The following is a 20,761-nucleotide window of genomic DNA, read 5'->3' as shown; positions in this document are numbered from 1 at the left end:
GGTAGATGTAGGGGTATGGGTGGGTTGCGCTTCGGCAGGGCGGTGTGGACTTGTTGGGCCGAAGGGCCTGTTTCCACACTGTAAGTAATCTAATCTAAAAAAATACTGAATGGACTCACAAACTCTTAACATTCGCTTGTACCTGTGTTTTTGTTTTTGCCACTGTTTACCTATTATTCATTTATCTATGCTGCTTAACTCTGTGATCTGCCTGTACTGCTTGCAAGACAAAGCTTTTCACTGTGCCTCAGTACACGTGACAATAAATTCAATTCAATTCAATTTCTTGGGTGGACAGAATCAGACAATTGGCTATGGTGTTGTTCAGTAAGTGTCCAGTAGATTTACCAGCACTTCCAGGGTTGAAATTGAATACATCCCCAACCCCGTCCTAAATATGGACTTGTATTATGCTGGAAAAAACAGTACTGCAATGAATACAGATTCATCAGTGCATTTGGATTACCATGGCATTCCTCTTCTCTGATTGCAATGTCGGTATCATCCCTCTCTTTTGTGAAAATAGACGCAAAGTATTTATTAAGCACCATACCAATGTCCTTCACCTCCACACTCTTATCATTCTTAGTAGGTTGTACTCTCTCCTTCATTATTCTGTTGCTCTTTGTGCATTTGTATATAAAAGCTTTGGGTCTTCTGCAACTTTACTTACAAGTACTTCTACACAGCTCTTTTTGCTTTCATGATTTCCTTTATAATTTCAAACCTACACTTCTTATACACCTTGACATTCAGAGGGCTCTGCACTGCATGTTGTGAACCCTCAACATCACTTCCTTGAAGGCCTACCACAGACCTGACAATGGGGGGTGGGGGGGGGGGGAGGGGGGATGTGGTGGGGGGTAGTGGTTGGGCAGCGCAGACAAGGCCAGCACTTTTTGAACATCCTTGATTGCCATTTATCTGTGTGGGCTGCACCTTTTTTTCAGAGGGCAGGTAGGGTTCAACTACATTTGTGTGGGTGTAGAGTAACACATAGGCCACAGCAGATAACGATGAGAGATTTCTTTCTCTAAAGATGTGTTTTAATAACAGTTGAAAATATCACTATTACTAAGGCTAGCTTTCAATTCCAGATTATTAATTGAATTCAAATTCTATCAGGTGATGTGTTGGGATTTGAACTGTAAGTCTGAACCTCTGCATTGTTTGTTCAGACACATTGCCGCTATGCCACAATATCTCTGGTACACTGTTTCCAATCCACTTCAGTTTGGTAGTGAGCTTTTCCATACTTGAGAAATTTTATTCCTGATCTGACCTAGTCCTTTTTCATAAGTACCCTAAAGCTACCTGAACTATGGTCACTTCACCAAAGACAAATCAAGTCAGGACTCATACATCTAATAATAGGGTCCTGGGGAGTGTGAGAGTTGATAATGCATGGTGCTGGAAAAAGCACAGCAGGTCAGGCAGCATCCTAGGAGCAAGAGAGTTAATGCTTCAGGCAGAACCATTCTTCAGGAGTGTTGCCGGACAAAGAGACTTTGGGGCACAGATTCATTGTTCCTTGAAAGTGGAATTGCAGGTAGACAGGATCATGAAGAAAGTGTTTGGTTCACTTGCCTTTATTGGTCAGTGCATTGAGTATAGAGTTGGGTGGTCATGTTGTGGCTGTACAGGACATTAGTTTGGCCACTTTTCGAATACTGCTTTGAATTCTGATTTCCCTGCTTTAGGAAAGATGATATTGACTTTGAAAGGGTCCAGAAAAGATTTACAAGGCTCTGCCGGGGTTGGAGGTTTTGAGTAATAGGGAGAGCCTGGGCCTATTTTCCCTGGAGCATCGGAGGTTGAGGTTTATAAACCTTTTAGAGGTTTATAAAATCATGAGGGGCATGGATAGGGTGAATAGCTATGGTCTTTTTCCCAGAGTAGGGGAGTCCAAAACCAGAGGGTATATGTATAAGGTGAGAGGGAAAGATTTAAAAGGGACCTAAGGGGCAAGTTTTTCATGCAGTGAGTGGTGTGTGCATAGAATAAGCTGGTACAGTTACAATATTCTAAAGGCATCTAGATGGGTATGTGAATAGGAAGGGTTTAGAGGGATATGAGCCAAATGGAACTAGATTAATTTAGGATATCCGGTTAGCCCAGAGAGTTGGACCGAAGGGTCTGTTTATGTGCTGTACAACTCTATGACACTATAACTAAGTGCTTTCCAACTGATACTTCTACCTCCTGACCAGCTTCATTCTCCAAAACTAAGATCAAAAGTGTCCTTTTCCTGTGATCTTGTTATTATATACTGGCTAAAAAAAAACTATTTTAATAATTCTGGTCTTCACCCTCTCCTATCCGGTCTAATTGTAAAGTATTTTCACTCACTGCTGAAAAAAGGAGGAACAAACATCACATAATTAAAAAAAACCTTTAAAACAGCAAAATAAATATGAACAGAATGATGCAATAAACTCATTATCAGGACGTCCTTAGTAACCAAAACCCATCTACATTTGCCACGCAACTATCTATTTGTGTCAGTCCTGGCAAGTCGTATTTTTCAAATGTACATTTTAAAACTTAGGTTTCCAATAACAACACTTTCCAGGCCAGTACAATCTGTGCTTACATTTCCCTTCCCCAGTCCTATTCAGTGAGATGGGAGGACAGCAGAACCAAAAAGGTTTGCTCTTGTTTGAGAGCACGTATCTGTATTGGATTTACCTAGTTGCTCCAACAAACACAGAATCCCTAGTGTGGAAACAGGCTATTCAGCCCATCAGGTCCACACCAACCCTCTGAACAGGATCCCATCTGGAACCACCTCATCCTTATAACCCTGTATTTCCCATGGTTAATCCACCCAGCCAGCACATCCTGGGCAGTCCACCTTGCCTGCACATACTTGGAATTTGGGAGGAAACTGCAGCACCCAAAGGAAACTCACTTGACACAGGGAGAATGTCCAAACTCCACACAGACCATTACCCAAGGGTGGAATTGAACCTGGGTCCCTGGTGCTGTGAGGCAGCAATGCTAACCACTGAGTCACCATGATGCTCATGCTCAATTCAGTTCATATTGGCTTCTGCCCTTTGCCTTCAACAGTGTACACAAACCAACAAACATTAACTGTGCCTCAGGAGTGGCACCTGACAATCGCCCAGCCTTTCTGTCATTGCATCCTGACAAGTCTTCCCTAAAACTGCCGCTGACCAAAATCCAAACATGTTGCCCTTAAACTGTTCCTGTCCTGCCTGTTTAAATTCTGAGATTCACTGTAGTCTAATGTAAATTCACACTGCTTAAAAAGCACGATATCTGTGATCACACTGTTCAAGAGGTGCAAAATTGGTAAATGTTATACACAAAAATAAGTCTTTAGTAAAATGGCCCAAGGATGGGATGGAGCTAGGGAAGCAAATAGGTGGGCCAGAGAATATATTTTAGGTCCCCTTAAAGGTCTGCGCCTGGCCCCTGTGGATAGCGCCCTTTTCACCATCTCACTGAGTGTCTTTTCTTTTACTGGATAGAAGGTGAGGTCTGGCATTGAGTGCCATTTTGTATGCCTCATGCCAAGTGGGGTCGATTAAAGAATATACAGGGCATATTTGCCCCCTTAACAATTGCTCCCCCTGCTGTTAGGGGTGCAGTGGCTATTCATGTGTATCCTTAGCAGTATCTTTGTGTCTGCTGCCCCCTCAACCTTCATTGTCAATAAGCCTCAATGCAGGACAATGGATAATGGTTATAACAACAGGTTGCAGTCCTGCCTGAATTGACCAATGAAAGTGAAAATACTGGAGAAAAATTCAGCACTAAGAGCACAGAATTAACTGTGTCAGACATGTCAATAAGGTCCTTGAAAACAAAACCCCAGAAGATAAATTGAACATAAATCAATTGTCAGTGTTGTTTAACGAGCTAATGCAGTAAAACCGATTATTCCATACAGGACAGCTTTTGTGCCTTTGGGCTTTGTGGCACAATGTGGCACAAAGGCCTTTTAGCCTTCTTTCATGACCAAGAAGGGTGCATTCGTAACGCGGCCAAACATTTTGACCATTAAATCCTTCCAGAACATGTCAATAGCCAGCAGTAAGAATGGGAAAGATTTCTGGTCAAACATGGGTCAGAAAAGTCATCAGAGCCGCACTCATCACTACACATAGCTCCAGTCCAAGGCGTGACTGTTGCCAAAGCAACTTGGACTGCCTCAGTGAACTATGACACACCACCTCAGTTTGGGATTTGCTTTCTGGAGACGTACCAGGATTTTTGGAAGTGAACTCATTGGCTCTTCTTCCTTTGGCATTATCCGTATGTAGAAGACAGCCGGGAAGATGAAAATTAAACATGGGGCAGAGGTCGCACCTGAAGAAACAGAAGAGAAACCAATGGTCATTAACATCAGATTGACCTTTAAATGCACATTATATAAATTATACTTTTACTCTGCCAATAGTTCTTCATCAAAGATTTAAATATTTTCTTGACCTTTTTTTCACATATTCATAAAAAGTATTAATTCTAGGAAATGGGATTGTGGCCATTTCCTGCCCATTTGTGCCCACACTGAGTACTCTCCAGTTCAGATGTAGCATCACTTTACGACTAAGTAAATCTCTCCCCCCCCACTTCTCTTAAACAAAACATCTCCATCCAAAACCATTCTCAGCAGGAGAGGAACTGAGCAGCGGTACCACTGAACACAGCCTTGATCTCGCTTAATATTCACACAAAACTTGACTCACCAGCCAGCAGTCAGAAAAAAAAACTGGCTAATTTCTCCCATCTGGTGACTAATTGTTACATCCTTAGCCAAAAGGAGCATAAAGCACAAATCCGGGACCAACTGGCTCTGAATTGTTCCATGTGATACTGGGGGCTCACCTGCCCATATCTTTGGTTGGCTTTTTTAAACATGGAACACTAGGTCCTTTACCATACAGCTAATGAATATCAGGGACCTAGAATCCTGCTTCTGTAACTTACTGATGTCCCAATGCAGTCTGGCAGCAGTCTATCCGTTGCTGAATAGTGCAAATTACATCATACAATTGGCTGAAGATTAAATTATTCCATATTCTACAGATACCACTAGCCTCACAGAAATGAGATTTGCAATGCTGCTCACTTTAAAACACTTTATTGAGATGTAAGCAGATTTTTTTGATCTTTCTTCTCCTTACCCCAAAACTCTCATCCCAACTATTTATAATCATTCATTTTTGAACCTTGGGTTTCACGTAAGGTTTGGGAAAAATCTTTCAATCCCATAGGATTTGCAACATTTTCTAATGGAAAAATGAACTTTTTTTCTCTCAGTTATTATTTAGAAAGTACTCCGTTATTATGTTAGAGGTATTTTTCAATCCTTTACTTACAGTTTGTCAATTATAGTTGCTATCTGGTGTAGAAATGCCAGAAAGGTTTGCCCAATGTCTCCAGTAGTATGTCCCCTCCACAAAGATGGTATTGTAGCTGTCCCAATTTTGAGGTGTGGAGAAAATGTCTCAGTTTTTGAGGTGCCCCTTCTAACTTTTATAAGAATCAACGTCCTGCAGTTCCTTTAGTACCTGGGGGACCTGTAATGGTCCTCCAGCTTCCAGAACTCACCTCCATCCCTAATTGTATGTGAGGGCACCCTCTGTCTATTAACCACCCTTTCAATATAAATTGGAACATGTAAGCCATATTCATATCTTGGCTGGCCAGGACCAAAGATAATCCTGATGTTGGATCTCAACTTCCAACAACTGCCATGTCTTAACTTTCCCTCTCATTGTGATGTGGAGGTGCTGGTGTTGGACTGGGGTGGACAAAGTCAAAAATCATATGACACTGAGTTATAGTCCAACAGGTTTATTTGAAACCACAAGCTTTCAGAGCCTCCACTCCTTCCTCAGGAGCTAGTGAGAGACAGTACATCGGACACCGAATTTATAAGTAAAAGATCAAAGGGTCATAAAACTTATGCGAATGTATTGAGCAAACTTAGATGGCTTTTAACTCTTTAATTAGTTAGAATGAAGGTGCAGGTTTTGATTAATTAATATGGAAATCCCTGAATTTCTTTCAAGTCCCTGACCTTTTGATCTTTTACTTATAAATTCTGTGCCCAATGTATTCTCTCACACTAGCTGTAAGGAAGGAGCGGGGGCTCTGAAAGCTTGCAGTTTCAGATATGCCTATTGGACTATAACCCAGTGTCATGTGAGTTTTGACTTTGCCTTCCCTCTCACTGTATTTCTGCTCAGAAGCAAGAACAGCCCAGTTATTTCCTACCTCCTGACATCTATGATGGGTTCTTGTAGACGTTATAAAAGCAGGACTGCTGGGCCAGCAAGGATTCTGGCATGCACAGAAAGGAATCAACATAATTAAGAATATCCAAATCCAAGCTAGGCAGTTTCCATTAGTTCAGTGTTGTGTGTAAACTTTTCCCTTGTAGGGACACCACCTACTCTCTCAAGTGCTGCAAACTGCCAATATAGATTGGCAGGAGTCACACTTAGGATACTTCAGTAAATGCAGTGATAAATTTATTACACATCTCTCTTTCTTCCATACACAACATTTGCTCACTAAGATTGCAAATCTATGGCAGTTAGGTCAAATTTGCATTTCTGACTCAGGCTACAAGTTTTAGTCAGAAGGCCAGGTGTTTCTGACATGATTTGATCAATATTATGGTTAATTTTAATGTTACATTTATATTTATTTTCTAGCGCAAAATACAGATCTAAGTGAAACATGAAAATGGTGACTGAAAATAGTATGAAGAAATTATTCCACAAATTTCTTAGTTCGCTTTGTAGTACTGGCAGGAACATAATTAGTAATCTTGTACAAGATTGAGTTTTAATTTGAGGTTTGCCTGCAGAACACTGAGCAGCCACCTGTGTTGCCTCATTCCTCTATATTCCTCTATATTTGCATACTTTCTAACAATGGCTATCAAGGATTATTACCAATCATCATTTCTTTGCTTTGCTGAGATGTGACATCTTACTGGTCACACCGAGGTGTTTTCTGAGGTTTGCTTTTCAGAGACAACATCTTTGAGAACTATAACAGGAGAAACATCCACTGGATGCAAGAGTTTAACTACGAAGAAAGATAGATTTTGGACTTTGCGCACAGCTAACCTCTATTGACACAAATGACCACAAAAGGCAAGACATAAAAGAGCTGTAACTTCTTTCAGCATTATTAGACTGAACTGCTTCAAAAGGAACTGGAATGGTTGAGAGTCAATTAACAGGACAGAACATGTGATGAAAAAATATAACTGCAATATTAAGCTTGAAAGTAGATCTGGCAATGTTAAATGTGAAAGATTATAGCTAGATTCGTAATTAACTTTGTTGCTTTGTGACCTGTGTGGAAACTGATTTTTTCCGATAGAATTCCACTTTGGATAAGAAATAGGTTTTACTGAAGTACTGTCAATTCTAATTGCCAATATCTCAAAGCTGCCTGAATTGTTGCCAAACTGCAGAAATCACTCAGAGATGAAGTGAGGATGGATGCTAGAGTCACATGCCTTCTCTCTCTCACATCTGACAAGAACAGCCTCCACCTCGCCTCCCCCCAGAAAATAAAGACACAAATGCTTCATATGTTAGTGCATGTGCTCAAGGCAATAAGTACAAAATCTCATACAAACAAGGTGACACTAAAATATACATCAACAGGTAATCACGAGATAGAGTCACAGAGTCATACAACACAGAAACTGAACAACTTGTTTAGGCTGACCAGTTGTCCCAATCTGACCTAGACCCATTTGCTCGCATTTTGTTTAAACCAATAAAGCCACAATGCAACATTACATAATAGGTAACAATTAACCATCAAATTATAGAATCATACAGTACGGAAGAGGCCCTTTGGCCCATCGGGTCCATACTGCCAAAACTACGCTCAATCTACACTTAGTCGCACTTTCCAACACTGCATCCGAAGCCTTAAATGGTATGACATTTCAATTGCTCATCCATGTTCTTATTAAAGATTATGAGGTTACCCACTTCAAATACCCTCCCAGGTAGTGCATTCCAGACACCGACCAGCTTCTGGATGAAAATGTTCGTCCTCAACTCCCCTCTAAACCTCCAACCTTTTATTTTCAAAGCCTCCCTTGTGATTGACTCCTCAACTCAGGGGAATAGTTGCTTTCTTTCCATTCTGTCCAGGATCCTCATTAAGACAACATCCAAATTATTAATACGTTAGTAGAATATTTTGAGTTTTGCTTAAAAATAACACATTTTACAAAGTTTTTTGTCTTCTGCTCATTAGAACTTTTGCATGCACGTTACCAATATTAAAGGGCACAACAATTTATACTGTATAAGCTCTGTCTTCTCATATGGTATAAAATGTTACACAAACAGAAATTGTTTTAAATGTTTTGCAGGTCTGGCAGCATCTGGAGAGAAATCAGAGTTAATGTTTCGGGTCCAGTAACTCTTTCTCAGAACTCAGTGTAAAATGCTATTCCTCTTTATATTGCTATTCTTGTAAATGTATGATTACTGCAAGATAAAGAGCTTTGACAGAATGTACTTTTTTTTTCCAGTAATATCTATTGGAATATTGTCACAGAAAATTACTCATTCGCAAACAAGACCATCACAATCATCTGATGAAGAAGCACTCCAAAAGCTAGTGCTTCCAAATAAACCTGTTGGACTACAACCTGATGTTGTGTGAGTTTTAATTTTGTACACCCCAGTCCAACACCGGCACCTCCAAATCATCCATCATCACAGAAGACAATTTTGCACAGATACCATCAATTATCATACAACACCATATGTTGCTACACAGTACATACAAGTCAAAATCACGTAAATTAAAATAATCTACAGATTGGACTACACCTAACAACTTAAATACAAACCAAGGCAACAAAAATACATAGAACCATCAACAAGCACTTATTACACAATGCAGATGAAAAAGCATAGGCTGCCAGTATTGATCTTGCAAAATGAACGTCATATTTTACACAGCACCTCATATGGTTCCTATTTGAGAAGAACAAGCACAACAATGTAACACTTAGCCATATCAAAACTAACTATAACAGATACAAAAATATGATGCCGGCTCATATTTCTAGTAACTTTTCCTTTATAAATTCTGAAGTTCAAACACCACTGTTCATATAAATTTCAACAATAAGATACTTTTCAGGATTTGAAGCAAGCACTTGATGATGAGTTCCTTTCCTCTGAACCTATCTAGTGGTTCACAGGAAAAATCATCTGTAAATTACAGATTGTTTCAAAATTCTCTTAATTTAGTGCTTGAATGATTGATTTAGAATACTGTCTGATGTGGCTAACTTAGCATAAAATCAGTTACTTCAAGAAGGTTTGTTTTTCATAAGTTGATCCCTATTCCTTATACTGAGTAGGGGGGAAACTTGCTTTAACATAAGTCCAGAATCTCCAAAGTCTGTTTATTTCTTTAATTGGCATTCTGTAGGTTGAGTAAGGACATCTATGAGGAAATTTCTAGTAGAGTGTCTTTTCAAAAACAAACTAACTTCAACACTTGAAAGTATCTTGTTTTTACAGTTTGTAACAAGGGCTATATTTTCTTGTTGATGTTGCTCTGCCTATTTCACAAAGACCCTTATGGCTAGCTTGAGTTATCTTATCCGAACCAGGTCACTGAACTTCTTTAAAGCAAAAACACGGTTGGCAAACAAGGGAAAGGGAGAGTAAGGGTCACGTTTCTTTCCTTGGTTCACGTGACTGGGGGACAAAGCTGCATCTCCTTTACAAATTTGCATATTATAATTCAAGGCCACATCGAAAAGTGGAAGATGGGAGGGGTTTATCCACTTTGATTTTGGGAAATTGTGGGAATTAATGATTTTCTGTTGAATTCATTCTCCTGAGAAAAGTTTGATTTGCTCTCTCTCAAACTCCTCCACAATACTATAATTCAATAATTAGAAAGCATCCGTAGGTCACACTGGATGGTGGGATTATGAGATAATTGAGATGGCAGAGATACTAACAATTAATTGTAACACAAAGAGCTCTTTGTGATGTTCCAATGAAACAGGGAGTTCATTTGGACCCACTAGGTTTGTTTCTTTTATTTGGGAATGAATAACTGAACACAAGTCCTCATTCACTGCGCTCTCTGTACAAAGAAGCCATATTCTACCTTTCTCATAATGTGCAGTCTGATGACAAAGGAAACTACTTCCATTCATATCACACTTTTCACAATAACAAAACATTCAAATTTACTGACAGAAAACAAAATATTGTTTTGAAATGTAGGAGCAGATTTGGACTTTGTTTTCCAACTCTTCCCAATTTTATTTGCAATGACATCAATGCTAGATGTAAAGTGAACTGTTTCGATTTACCATGACTAGTTTTACACTTCACTCACATTGTCACTGTCGTGATATCAAAAGTGATGCAATGAAGTCACATACAGTGCAATTCTATCAGCAGCACTGAAAGAAAATACCAAATCACCTGCTTTTGGCATTGATTATAGAGTCATAGAGGTTTACAGCAATATTAAAGGCCCTTCAGCCAGCATTGCCCATGCTGCTCAGTTTCACAATTTAATCTAGTCCTATTTGTCTGTATTCGGTCCATATGCCTCCAATGCTATCCCGTCTCTGTACCTGTCTAAATGTTTCTTCAATGACGAAATTGTAATCACTTCCACTACTCCCTCTGGCAGTTCATTCCAGGCACACACCACCCTCTGTGCATTAGAAAATGCCTCTCTGGGCCCTTTTGTACCTCTCACCTCTCACTTAAACCTATGCCCTCCCTTACCATGGCAAAAAAGTTGTCACTTATCTACCATATCTATGCTTCTCATGATCTCATAGACATCTATAAGGTCTCCCAGGGGAGAAACTCCCAGCCTATTCTTATAGCCCAAACCTTCCAATCTAGGTAGCATTCTAGTAAATTGTTTCAGATTGAGACCTGGCCTTCAGAAATACTCCCTGCTCTTGTTCAAATTATGGCACAAGTTTTTATTATTGTCAAGTGGACAGATGTGGCCTTGATTTAATGACTCATTTGACAGACTGCACCTTTGACACTGCAGCATTCCCTTGTTTCTGCACTAATGTGCTAGTTTCCATTGTGCACTAAGTACTTGGAGTGGGGTTTGAAAATACAAACTACTGATTCAGAATGGAGGGATGCTTCATCACTGAGTCACACTGACACTGTGCAATTTCTACAAATCAGGTCCCAATTAACATGAAAGTGAAATGGACAGAGATAATTTTCTCAAAGAAATCTGACGCTTCTTTGCTGCCCTGATGTATTAGGTTCTAATTGCAATGATATTTTACAATGAATCTACAGCACTTTGCTATGTTACACTGTAGCTCTGTAAGATTAATCGATTTTGAATGGTTGTTCCAAATTTGTGTAAGATAAGAGGTGATAAATATAAGAAAATTCCAGTAATCTGGAGATGTCAAGTTTTGGTTTAGAGGGACTGAACAATTAAACAACAACAACCCACATTTGTTGAGTGCAACTAACATAGTAAGACATGCTTAGATGCTTCATAAGATTGTTCAGCATGTCTGTGTTAACTCCAGTCTGTGTTTCCAAGTTTTGGGCCTAGACTTCCATTAGATTAGTCCATGCTCATGGTCAAGTACAGCAGTGTTTTCTGCAGGATGCTGACCAGGGAACTCTCCTCCCCACCTTAGCCCTTGCTAACAGGTTTGTTGGAAGGAGTTACAGGCTGACAATCAACAGGCTGGATTACAAGTGCACCTTCCATGGTCATCATGTTCTGCACTAGAATTTGAACCTGGAATGTCTAGCCCTGACGTAGGAACATTGCCCAGTGCACTCCAAGACCTCCTTCATAAGGACATTGTGAAATAAAATGCGATACTGAGACACACACGGAGACGTTGGGTCAGATGACCAGAGGCTTAGTCACAGAAATGGGTTTTAAAAAGTGTCTTAATGGAAGAGAGCAAGGCAGGGAGGGAATGCCAGAGTTTTTAAGAACATAGGAAAATGAGTAGGCCATTCAGCCCCTTGAGCCTGACCCACTAGTCAATCAGATCGTGGTTGATTGGTGGCTTAACCCCACTTTTGGGCTATGTCCCTTAATGCCTTTGCTTAACAAAAATGATCTAAAACAACAACTGAGCCCGCATCCACTGCCAATCGTAGAGGAGAGTTCCAAACATCTACCACCCTAAGTTTGTAGTAGTGCTTACTAGCATCTCTTTTAAATGGTCTGCCCCTAATTCTCAGACTGTGGCCCCAAGTTCTACAATCCCTAACTAGTGGAAATGTTTTATCTTTAACTACAAAAACAGAAATTGCTGGAGAAAATCATCAGATCCGGCAGCAGGTGTGGAGAGAAAGTAGAATTAATGTCCAAAGAACAGTTCTGATGAGAAATAACTGGACCCGAAACATTAACTCTGATTTCTCTGCACAGATACTGCCAGACTTGCTGAGCTTCTTCTGCAATTTCTTGTTTTGATTTCAATTCTCCAACATCCACAATTCTTTGTTTTAACTTTAACTACTAATATCCTGAAGACTCAATCAGTTCACCCTTAACCTTCTAAATTCTCAAGAAAATAGGCCTCTTAAACTTATGTTGTACTCCTTCTAAGACCAATATGTCCTCCCTCAGGTGTGCTGTCTTCTGTTAACAGTACTCCAAGTGGGGTCTAACCAGGGTTTTGTATAACATTTACATCCTTGTACTCCAGTTCTCGAGATATAAAGGCTAGCATTCCATTAGCTTTGGGTCTTAACAGTTGTGGATGTGGTTGCAAATGGTCATGAGGTGTTGTAGGAAGGGTCACAAGTCACCGGGGAAGCACACTGGAAATCAAACCTGCTATCCTGAAGACATTACACCAATTTTAGAAGGTACATAAAATCCCCAATTTTCATGAACTTCTGATCAAGGTTGATCAAAATCTCAGATCAGGTTTCTATTCTAAACAAGAAGTATTTATTACAAGAGGCCTGGCCTTCAGGAATACTCCCTGCTCTTGTTCAAATTATGCCACAATGTTTTGTTACTACCAAGTGGGCAGATGTGACCTTGATTTAATGACTCATTTGACAGACTGTACCTTTGATACTGCAGCATTCCCTTGTTTCTGCCCTGACGTATGCTGGTTTCCATTGTGCATTCAAATATCTGGAGTTCGAAACAGTAACTACAGGTAAACCATTCTAAACTGTTAGCATAGAACACTACTAATTAAAATTCTAATCTCCTTATGAACTCACCACATGCACATAAAGACAGACACGGAAAAAATACACATGGGAAATTGGAAAAGCAATTCAATCCCCTTTGTTCACAAGATCCATTGAGGTGTCACTTGCTGATCAAGTTTCTTCTCAGCTTCCTTGTCCAAAAGCTTCCACTGGTTTGTAAGAGGCAGACGGTGGCTGCTTCACTTAGAAAAGGTCTCTAACATTAATTGAAAGTCTCAGCTTACAACAACTGATGAATGAAAGATAAACTGGGTTTCTTCCGGTTTAAAGTAGAATTTGACTGCAGACAACAGAGAAACACTCCTGAGTTGATGGATATCTAATCACTTCTCTCTGTATCTTATTCCTAACTTCAAGAGTCAAAAAAAAAACTACAGAATCTGAAGTCCAAGGTAAACAAGCAGGAGGCTGGAAGAACACAGCAAGCCAGGCAGCATCAGGAGGTAGAGAAACAAACATATAGCTATGGCAGGCAAAAATCCTTTGTCATTGACAACTGCTCATGACTCCACAGACCAATCAACTTTGTTTTGTCAACCAAAGCTCCATATGTAAACAACACTTGCCTCCAGTTCGTCTGCAAACACTTCAATTATCGCATGTTCAAGCAGGTATTTAAATAATGCTTACCATGAATTTCAGGTTACTCATCTTTCAAACCATGCAGCAATCCTTGTTTTTTTGAATTTTTTTTTTCTCATTTCAGTCCATAATTTTAAAAAGCACAAAAGTAAAAAGACACAGTCTTGAACAGCCTCTGACAGACAAAAATGGGTTAATGTTTCAGGTGTACCTTTGATCTAACAGCAGGTCCCAACCAAGAACTTTAAAGCATCCATTTCTTTCAGACTTTATCACTGCCAGCATTTCGTCTTTTATTTAAAAAAGTTTGGAATGCGCAGTGTCTGACAATTTAACTTTCCTTAATCTCCCCCCTGGGGTTTTTGTTTAACTCAAAAGCTGGTAACATGTTAGGCCTGTTAAATGAGTGATCAGAAAGAGTGGCTGACAACACAGACTCTGTGAGAGCTGCAGTATGAAAACAGTCAGGAAGGCCAAGAACTCCCACCCAGGTGTGGACTGATGACTGTATTACTAACGAATGCTAATTGAGCTCAACCAGACTCCATCGCCAAGCCTGGTTCCATTCAGTCCACTGATGACACCTTCACAACTCAGTCGAACCAAAATATTATTTTATAGCAGCAGACCAAGTTGTGGAAAAGCTGAGGTAATGTCTTTGGAGGTTGGAAGGGGTGGGGAATCTGCATCTTATTTATGAAGAGCTTACGCTGATCAAGCTTTTCCAAAAATTCGCTGGAACAGAAGTTTTCCTTGACGTCATATTGCTTAGACAGTGCAATACCCAACCTGATATTTCTCTCTCAATTTAGACAATCGGACACTAATACAATCCAGATGGAACTCCTGATTGATGTACCTTCTAGTGAATCACTTCCTAACTGTGTTACAAATGTGGAATTCATTAAGAGCAGAAGTGGTAATGAAAGGAAAATATACAACATCATATATACGTACTATATAACTGTGTAACACTGCTCACAATCAGTTAGGGGATAAGCTTAAAAGCAGTAATGGAATTGTCAGCTAGGTGTGATGCTGAAAATAACGTGAAAATAACGTGTGAACTCAGTGCAACTTCGACATGAGTGCATACTCTGAATTTTTTCATATATACATAAGACTGCAATAGAGTCATAGAGGTTTACAGTGTGGAAACAGGCCCTTTGGCCCAACTTGGCCATGCTGTCCAGTTTGTACAATTAAACTAGCCCCATTTGCCTGATTTGATCCATATCCCTCCATACTTATTCCATCTATATACCTGTCTAAATGTTTCTTAAATGTCAAATGTGTACTCACTTCCACCACTACCTCTGGCAGTCTGTTCCAGGCACTCACCACCATCTGTGTGAAAAAGATGCCCCTCTGGACCCTTTTGTATCCTCCCCTTAAACCTATCCCCTCTAGTTTTAGATTTCCCCTACCATGGGAAAAAGCTGTTGGCCATCAACCTTAACTATGCCTCTCATAATTTTATAGGCCTCTATAAGGTCACCCCTCAGTATCCTATGCTCCAGTGAAAAAAATACCAGCCTATCCAACCGCTCACTTATCTAGGTGGCTTAGTGGTTAGCATTGCTGCCTCACAGCACCAGGGTCTCAGGTTCAATTTCAGCCTCACACAGTCCAAAGATGTGCAGGTCAGGTGATTTGGCCATGTTAAATTGCCCATAGTGTTTGGTGCATTAGTTAGGGGTAAATGGGTCTGGGTGGGTTATTCCTTGGAGGGTTAGTTTGCGCTGAAGGGCCTGTTTCCACACTGTAGGCAATCTAATCTCTCTATAACTTCAATTGAAGGAGAGTCCATTTAAAATAGAGATAAGGAAACATTTTTTTCTCTTAGTGGGTTGAGATTCCCTTCCTCAAGAAGCAGTGGGCATAGAATCTTCAAAGTTTTTGAAGGAGAGGGAGATTGGTTCTTGATTATCAAGGCGATAAAAACTATTGAGGACATGCAGGAATGTAGAATTGAGGTTAAAATCATGATCTACTCAATAGCAGAGCAGCTCAAAGGGCTGAGTGGCCTACTCTTTTTCCACTTTTTCATGTTCATAAGTGGCCATATTCTCCAATTTTGGGGCCTGGTCACAGACTCATCAAATAGTCACCAAAGCAGGTCACTTGGCCCACAACATGTGCTGGTTCTTTTGACTAGCAATCCAGTTAGTCTCACTTCCCATGAAAACAAAGGCACCTTGCTTCTGCCTATCATAACAGATAATGGTACAGAAAAGAGGAAGAGGGTTTTGCAGCTTAAAGATAGTTCTTCCTCTCATTAAATGCAACATGAATGGTGGTCTGCTTCATCAGGAGTTGGGACATGGGATAGGCCCCAGGGGCTGTGACTTGCCACTCCATGGGGTCAGTGGCACTATTTTGGCCAAAGAGCTCAGAAACTGGCAGAGAATGAACCCATTGCACTGCTGACACTTTCCTAATGACATTCAATCACTTCATATTTGTCCTGAGGAAGGTGACAAGGGTTGGTCTCATTTTCACTAGGATGGTAGTTACCTGGGTAACAATGTGTATCCATGTGAGGAGGGAGAACTTGCAGGATAGAGATACCACCCTAATAATGCGGGCCCCTTCAATGAGAGGACAGGTTAATCTGCATTGGAACTTCATGTTGCTTATTTCAACAATGTAGCTGAAAATGTGTTGCTGGAAAAGCGCAGCAGGTCAGGCAGCTTCCAAGGAGCAGAAGAATCGATGTTTTGGGCATGAGCCCTCCTTCAGGAAGGGCTCATGCCCGAAACGTCGATTCTCCTGCTCCTTGGATGCTGCCTGACCTGCTGCGCTTTTCCAGCAACACATTTTTAGCTCTGATCTCCAGCATCTGCAGTCCTCACTTTCTCCTATTTCAACAATGTATCCAAACTATCCTCCTCATGGTTCCCAATAACTCCATCTGCAAATTCTGAAATTGTGCTCTCTACAATCCAAGTCGCTAAGTCGAGCAGACAAAGCCAATGGTCCTACTACTGATCCCAACTATCCTCACTGACTACCCTCCTGATAAATGACTAACTCCAGCCTCTGAGCAAACTTGGAGCAGCGATGGATGGGAACATAGCAACAGACCAAGTCAAAACATTTTGGAATCTCTGGTCTGAACAATGATGGCTCACTCCACTTAACCTAACCTGAAAGATTCTGAAAAGCATGCTTGATTCGTTGGGTTTAGGACAGGAAAAACAGTGACTTGAACTTGGTTGAAACAGCTCAAAAGATTCACCGAAGTGTACACCAAATCAGACCGAATATTGCAGCCTAGTTGGAAAGACTTGTACAGTCTGATCTGAATCCTGAACTTCCATCAGCCCAGTTGGCAGAGAATCACGACCATGTATAACAGGAGGTTGAATAATCATGGCTCCTTTGTATATCACCTAGCTTTTAGCTAAAGTTTCTTTTTTTAAATCAATAATAGGGTTTGGGTTAGGGTCTGGATCTTAGGGAAATGGTTGATGTCTTAAATAGAAGTTGCTCCTGGCTTGCAGTTAAAACGCAGGGAAACTGGGGCCAAGGCGCATACACTAAATAAATATAACAAGTCATATTGCAACAGTACGTAAACTGATCTTCAGAGAGATTGCTGCCCCCAAGGCTCTGGCCTCAGATAGGCTCAATCTGCTTGCCCTAATAATAAACATGCTGACACTTGGATCACTCACAGCCTGTGAATTCAATCGTATGTTACCCTGGTCAAGGTCATACAACACACGAGCAGAGGCTCAGAGAATGTCAGGGATGGTGAACGTGTTTGGAAAAGTGCAGTTTTACTCTGATAGTACAAAGAACAAATACAGCACAGGAACAGGTCCTTCGGCCCTCCAAGCCTGTGACAACATATTTTGCTGTGTACTGAGTAAAACAGTCCCACCATTGACCCACTTAGAGTCAAGGAGATGTACAACATGGAAACAGACCCTTTGGTCCAACTCATCCATGCTGACTCATCTTAAGTGAATCCAATCCCATTTGCCAGCATTTGGCCGATATCCCTCTAAACCCTTCCTATTTATATACCCATCCAAATACCGTTTAAATGTTGTAATTGTACCAGCCTCCACCACTTCCTCTGGGAGCTCATTCCATATACATGCCACACTCTGCGTGAGAAAGTTACCCCTTAGGTCCCTTTTATATCTTTCCCTTCTCACCTTAAACCTTTGCCCTCTCGTTTTGGATTCGCTCGCCCTAGGAAAAATACCTTGACTATTTACCCTATCCACGCCTCTCATGATTTTATAAACCTCTATAAGATCATCCCTCAGCCTCTGACCCTCCAGGGAAAATAGCCCCAGCCTATTCAGCCTCTCCGTATAGCTCAAAGACTTCAGAAATCCTCAGCTGCTTCAGACCAAAATGTGAGGGTGTGCCAAACATTGAAGTGTTTCCTTTTTGGATGTGAATTGAAATATATTCTCTAACGTGTGGTTTTAGAAGCTGACATGCAATCCAGTCATGACAAATATAGTTCTTCTGTAGGGAAGACCCAGACCAATTTAAACAAGCATTGTTATAAAGAGATGCCATGTAATGAGCAAAAGTAAAATACTGCAGATGGTGGAAATCTGAAACAAAAATAAAGGATGTTGGAGAAACTCTGGCAGTATTTGTGCAGAGAAACAAATAGAGTTGACACTTTGAATCTGGAATGACTTTTTCATAACTACACAATAAGGCAGTGGTGGGAAGACACAGCTCATTGCAGTAATATAGATGGAGACTTGCAACTTGTTGAAATGAATTTATGTAGTAGGTACAATTACAACACTTAAATGACATTTGGATAAGTACATGAATAGGAAAGTTGTGGAGGGATATGGGCCAGGAGCAGGCCAGTGAGACTAGTTTAGTTTGTGATTATGTTCGACATGAACTGGTTGGACCGAAGGGTCTGTTTCTGTACTGTATGGCTCTGTGACTCTATGTAAGGCTTTTGGTTAAAGTGAAAGTGCATCATTTGTTCCTCCTCCCCCTCCCCCAATATACACGTCTTTATTATCTAAATGGTTTGGAGTCGAGGCCAGGCATGGGCGAGAGGCTAGGTGCCAGTGTGGACTGGATTGAAGGACTGTTGTTCAGAACTTTATATTGCTCTATTCTTTTAATTCTTTTCCTAAGAACTTGTTCTGAAGAATTTGTACCTAGGTACCTTGTATCTAAGGTCATCTGAGTATGTGACAATAAAGTTAATTAAATTAAATTCAATTCAATAATACATTTGAAGGAACGTAGGAGACCTTGAGATGAGACATAAACAGGTCACAAGCTGTTGGTACCAGGGTGAGGGATGGTCAGGTCAATATATGGTCAGAATGCCTCGAGAAAATAACCAATGTTTATTATTCATAGCAAGTGGACATTGCTGGCCATCTCTAAATATGCATCCTAGAGTGGTGTTGAGCTGATGTTGTTAACCATTTCAGTCCAACACCTTTCATAACCTCAGGACATTCCGAAGTGCTTTCCAACTAATGAATCAATTTTGAAGTATATTTAGGTAATGGAATAACTTTGTAGTCAAGGTTACAGTGGTGCAAGAAAAGCACATCAGGAAAGGGCTTATGAAGGGCTTTTGCCCGAAACGTCGATTTTCCTGCTCTTCAGATGCTGCCTGACCTGCTGTGCTTTTCCAGCACCACTCTGATCTCCAGCATCTGCAGTCCTCACTTTTGCCTAATGGAGTAACTTTGTAGGCAACCAATGTGCAAAAAGAAAGATCCCACAAACAACATCAGGTCGGCAGGTAGGTGTTGGCCAAAGCACTGTCATGCACATCTTTAAGTTAGTATCTTATGAGATTTTCTATGTCTACCTAACAGGCAAAATGGGCTTTAGTTTGGTGTCTCACCTCAAAGACAGCACACCCTCAGTGCTGCACCAAAGGGTCAGTCTGGGAGTTTTAATCCACAACTCATTGACTCAGGGCAGTGTGCTACTACTCAGACAGCCTCACCCAAATATCTAACCCTGAAGTTAGGGAGATAAGGAGACAGTTATCCTGAGAATTGACAGAGCACCTCAACAGCAACAAAATTTTCACCGCTTCCCCTGAAAGAAAGGCCTGACATCAGGTCAACCGAGTAGACGAAGCAGTTTGATCTCCTAGGACAGAGACAATCTGAAATATAAGCGTCCAGGCCAACTCTCCTTTGACTCACATTCCCTGCTCAGTCAACCATCTTACAGACTGGACTTCTGTTATAGCACTCAGCGCATCACAGGTACAAAACTGTGAGCTCCTATACATTTTATAGCAAGGCATTTGAGGCTTTACTACCTACTGTGCTATCGTTCCTGCCTTTGCATTGCTTCACTCACAACCAGATTCAGTAAAGTGTATTTTTTATTTGATGGGAAGCTCTTCTGTTGTTCTTAAAGACCTCAGACAAACAATGAGTCAATAGGGATATAATTATGCCCACGCAACATATCGGGTCTCCATAAGCAAGAAAGCAGAAATGCATATACATTATAGAACAAAAATTACTCTAGTAGTGTTTACATGGTTTATAAATAGAAGGGGACTGTGTTAGTCAGGAATGTTATAGGGTGTCTTTGATTAGACCATCTTCCCAAATGTTTGATATTATCACAGCATCGTACTTCTCCATCGCTCAGCTATTCCAAGTAGCTGCCTCTCACTTACCAATAACTCCAAAGATGTCAAGTATGTTTGGTGCAAAGATAACCAGTAGGTTGATCAAAGTAAGAAGGCAGACAGCAATGACAATGTGTCTGAGCCAGCTGAAGGGTTTGTTCTGGAACAGCATTTGCTGGATAGCACGGCGCACCTATGAGCAAGAAAAAATTACAGAAAAGATTTAAAAAGAAGCACCAGAAATATTCCTCCATTTCTGCCTCTGGTGGACATATCCTTCAGCTGTTGGGATAATGGAACATTGAAGACTACT

At 40.6% G+C, this 20,761-nt stretch overlaps 1 protein-coding gene across 2 annotated transcripts in view; it reads right to left on the bottom strand.

Annotated features, from left to right (window-relative positions):
* The window catches only part of slc38a3b (solute carrier family 38 member 3b), a 136,709-nt gene that overhangs the window by 6,391 nt on the left and 109,557 nt on the right, over positions 1-20,761 (bottom strand). For both annotated transcript variants that reach the window (XM_072581937.1, XM_072581936.1), the window contains exons 14-15: positions 20,497-20,641; positions 4,235-4,338 (exon numbers count right to left, since the gene is read on the bottom strand). In XM_072581937.1, coding sequence (XP_072438038.1) covers positions 4,235-4,338; positions 20,497-20,641 — 249 coding nt within the window. The remainder of the gene's footprint in view (positions 1-4,234; positions 4,339-20,496; positions 20,642-20,761) is intronic.

The sequence above is a fragment of the Chiloscyllium punctatum genome, chromosome 12, assembly GCF_047496795.1.
Source record: "Chiloscyllium punctatum isolate Juve2018m chromosome 12, sChiPun1.3, whole genome shotgun sequence".
NCBI classification, from domain to species: domain Eukaryota; kingdom Metazoa; phylum Chordata; class Chondrichthyes; order Orectolobiformes; family Hemiscylliidae; genus Chiloscyllium; species Chiloscyllium punctatum.
The sequence above is the reverse complement of the archived record's forward strand: the minus strand, read 5'-3'. Positions and strand labels throughout refer to the sequence as shown.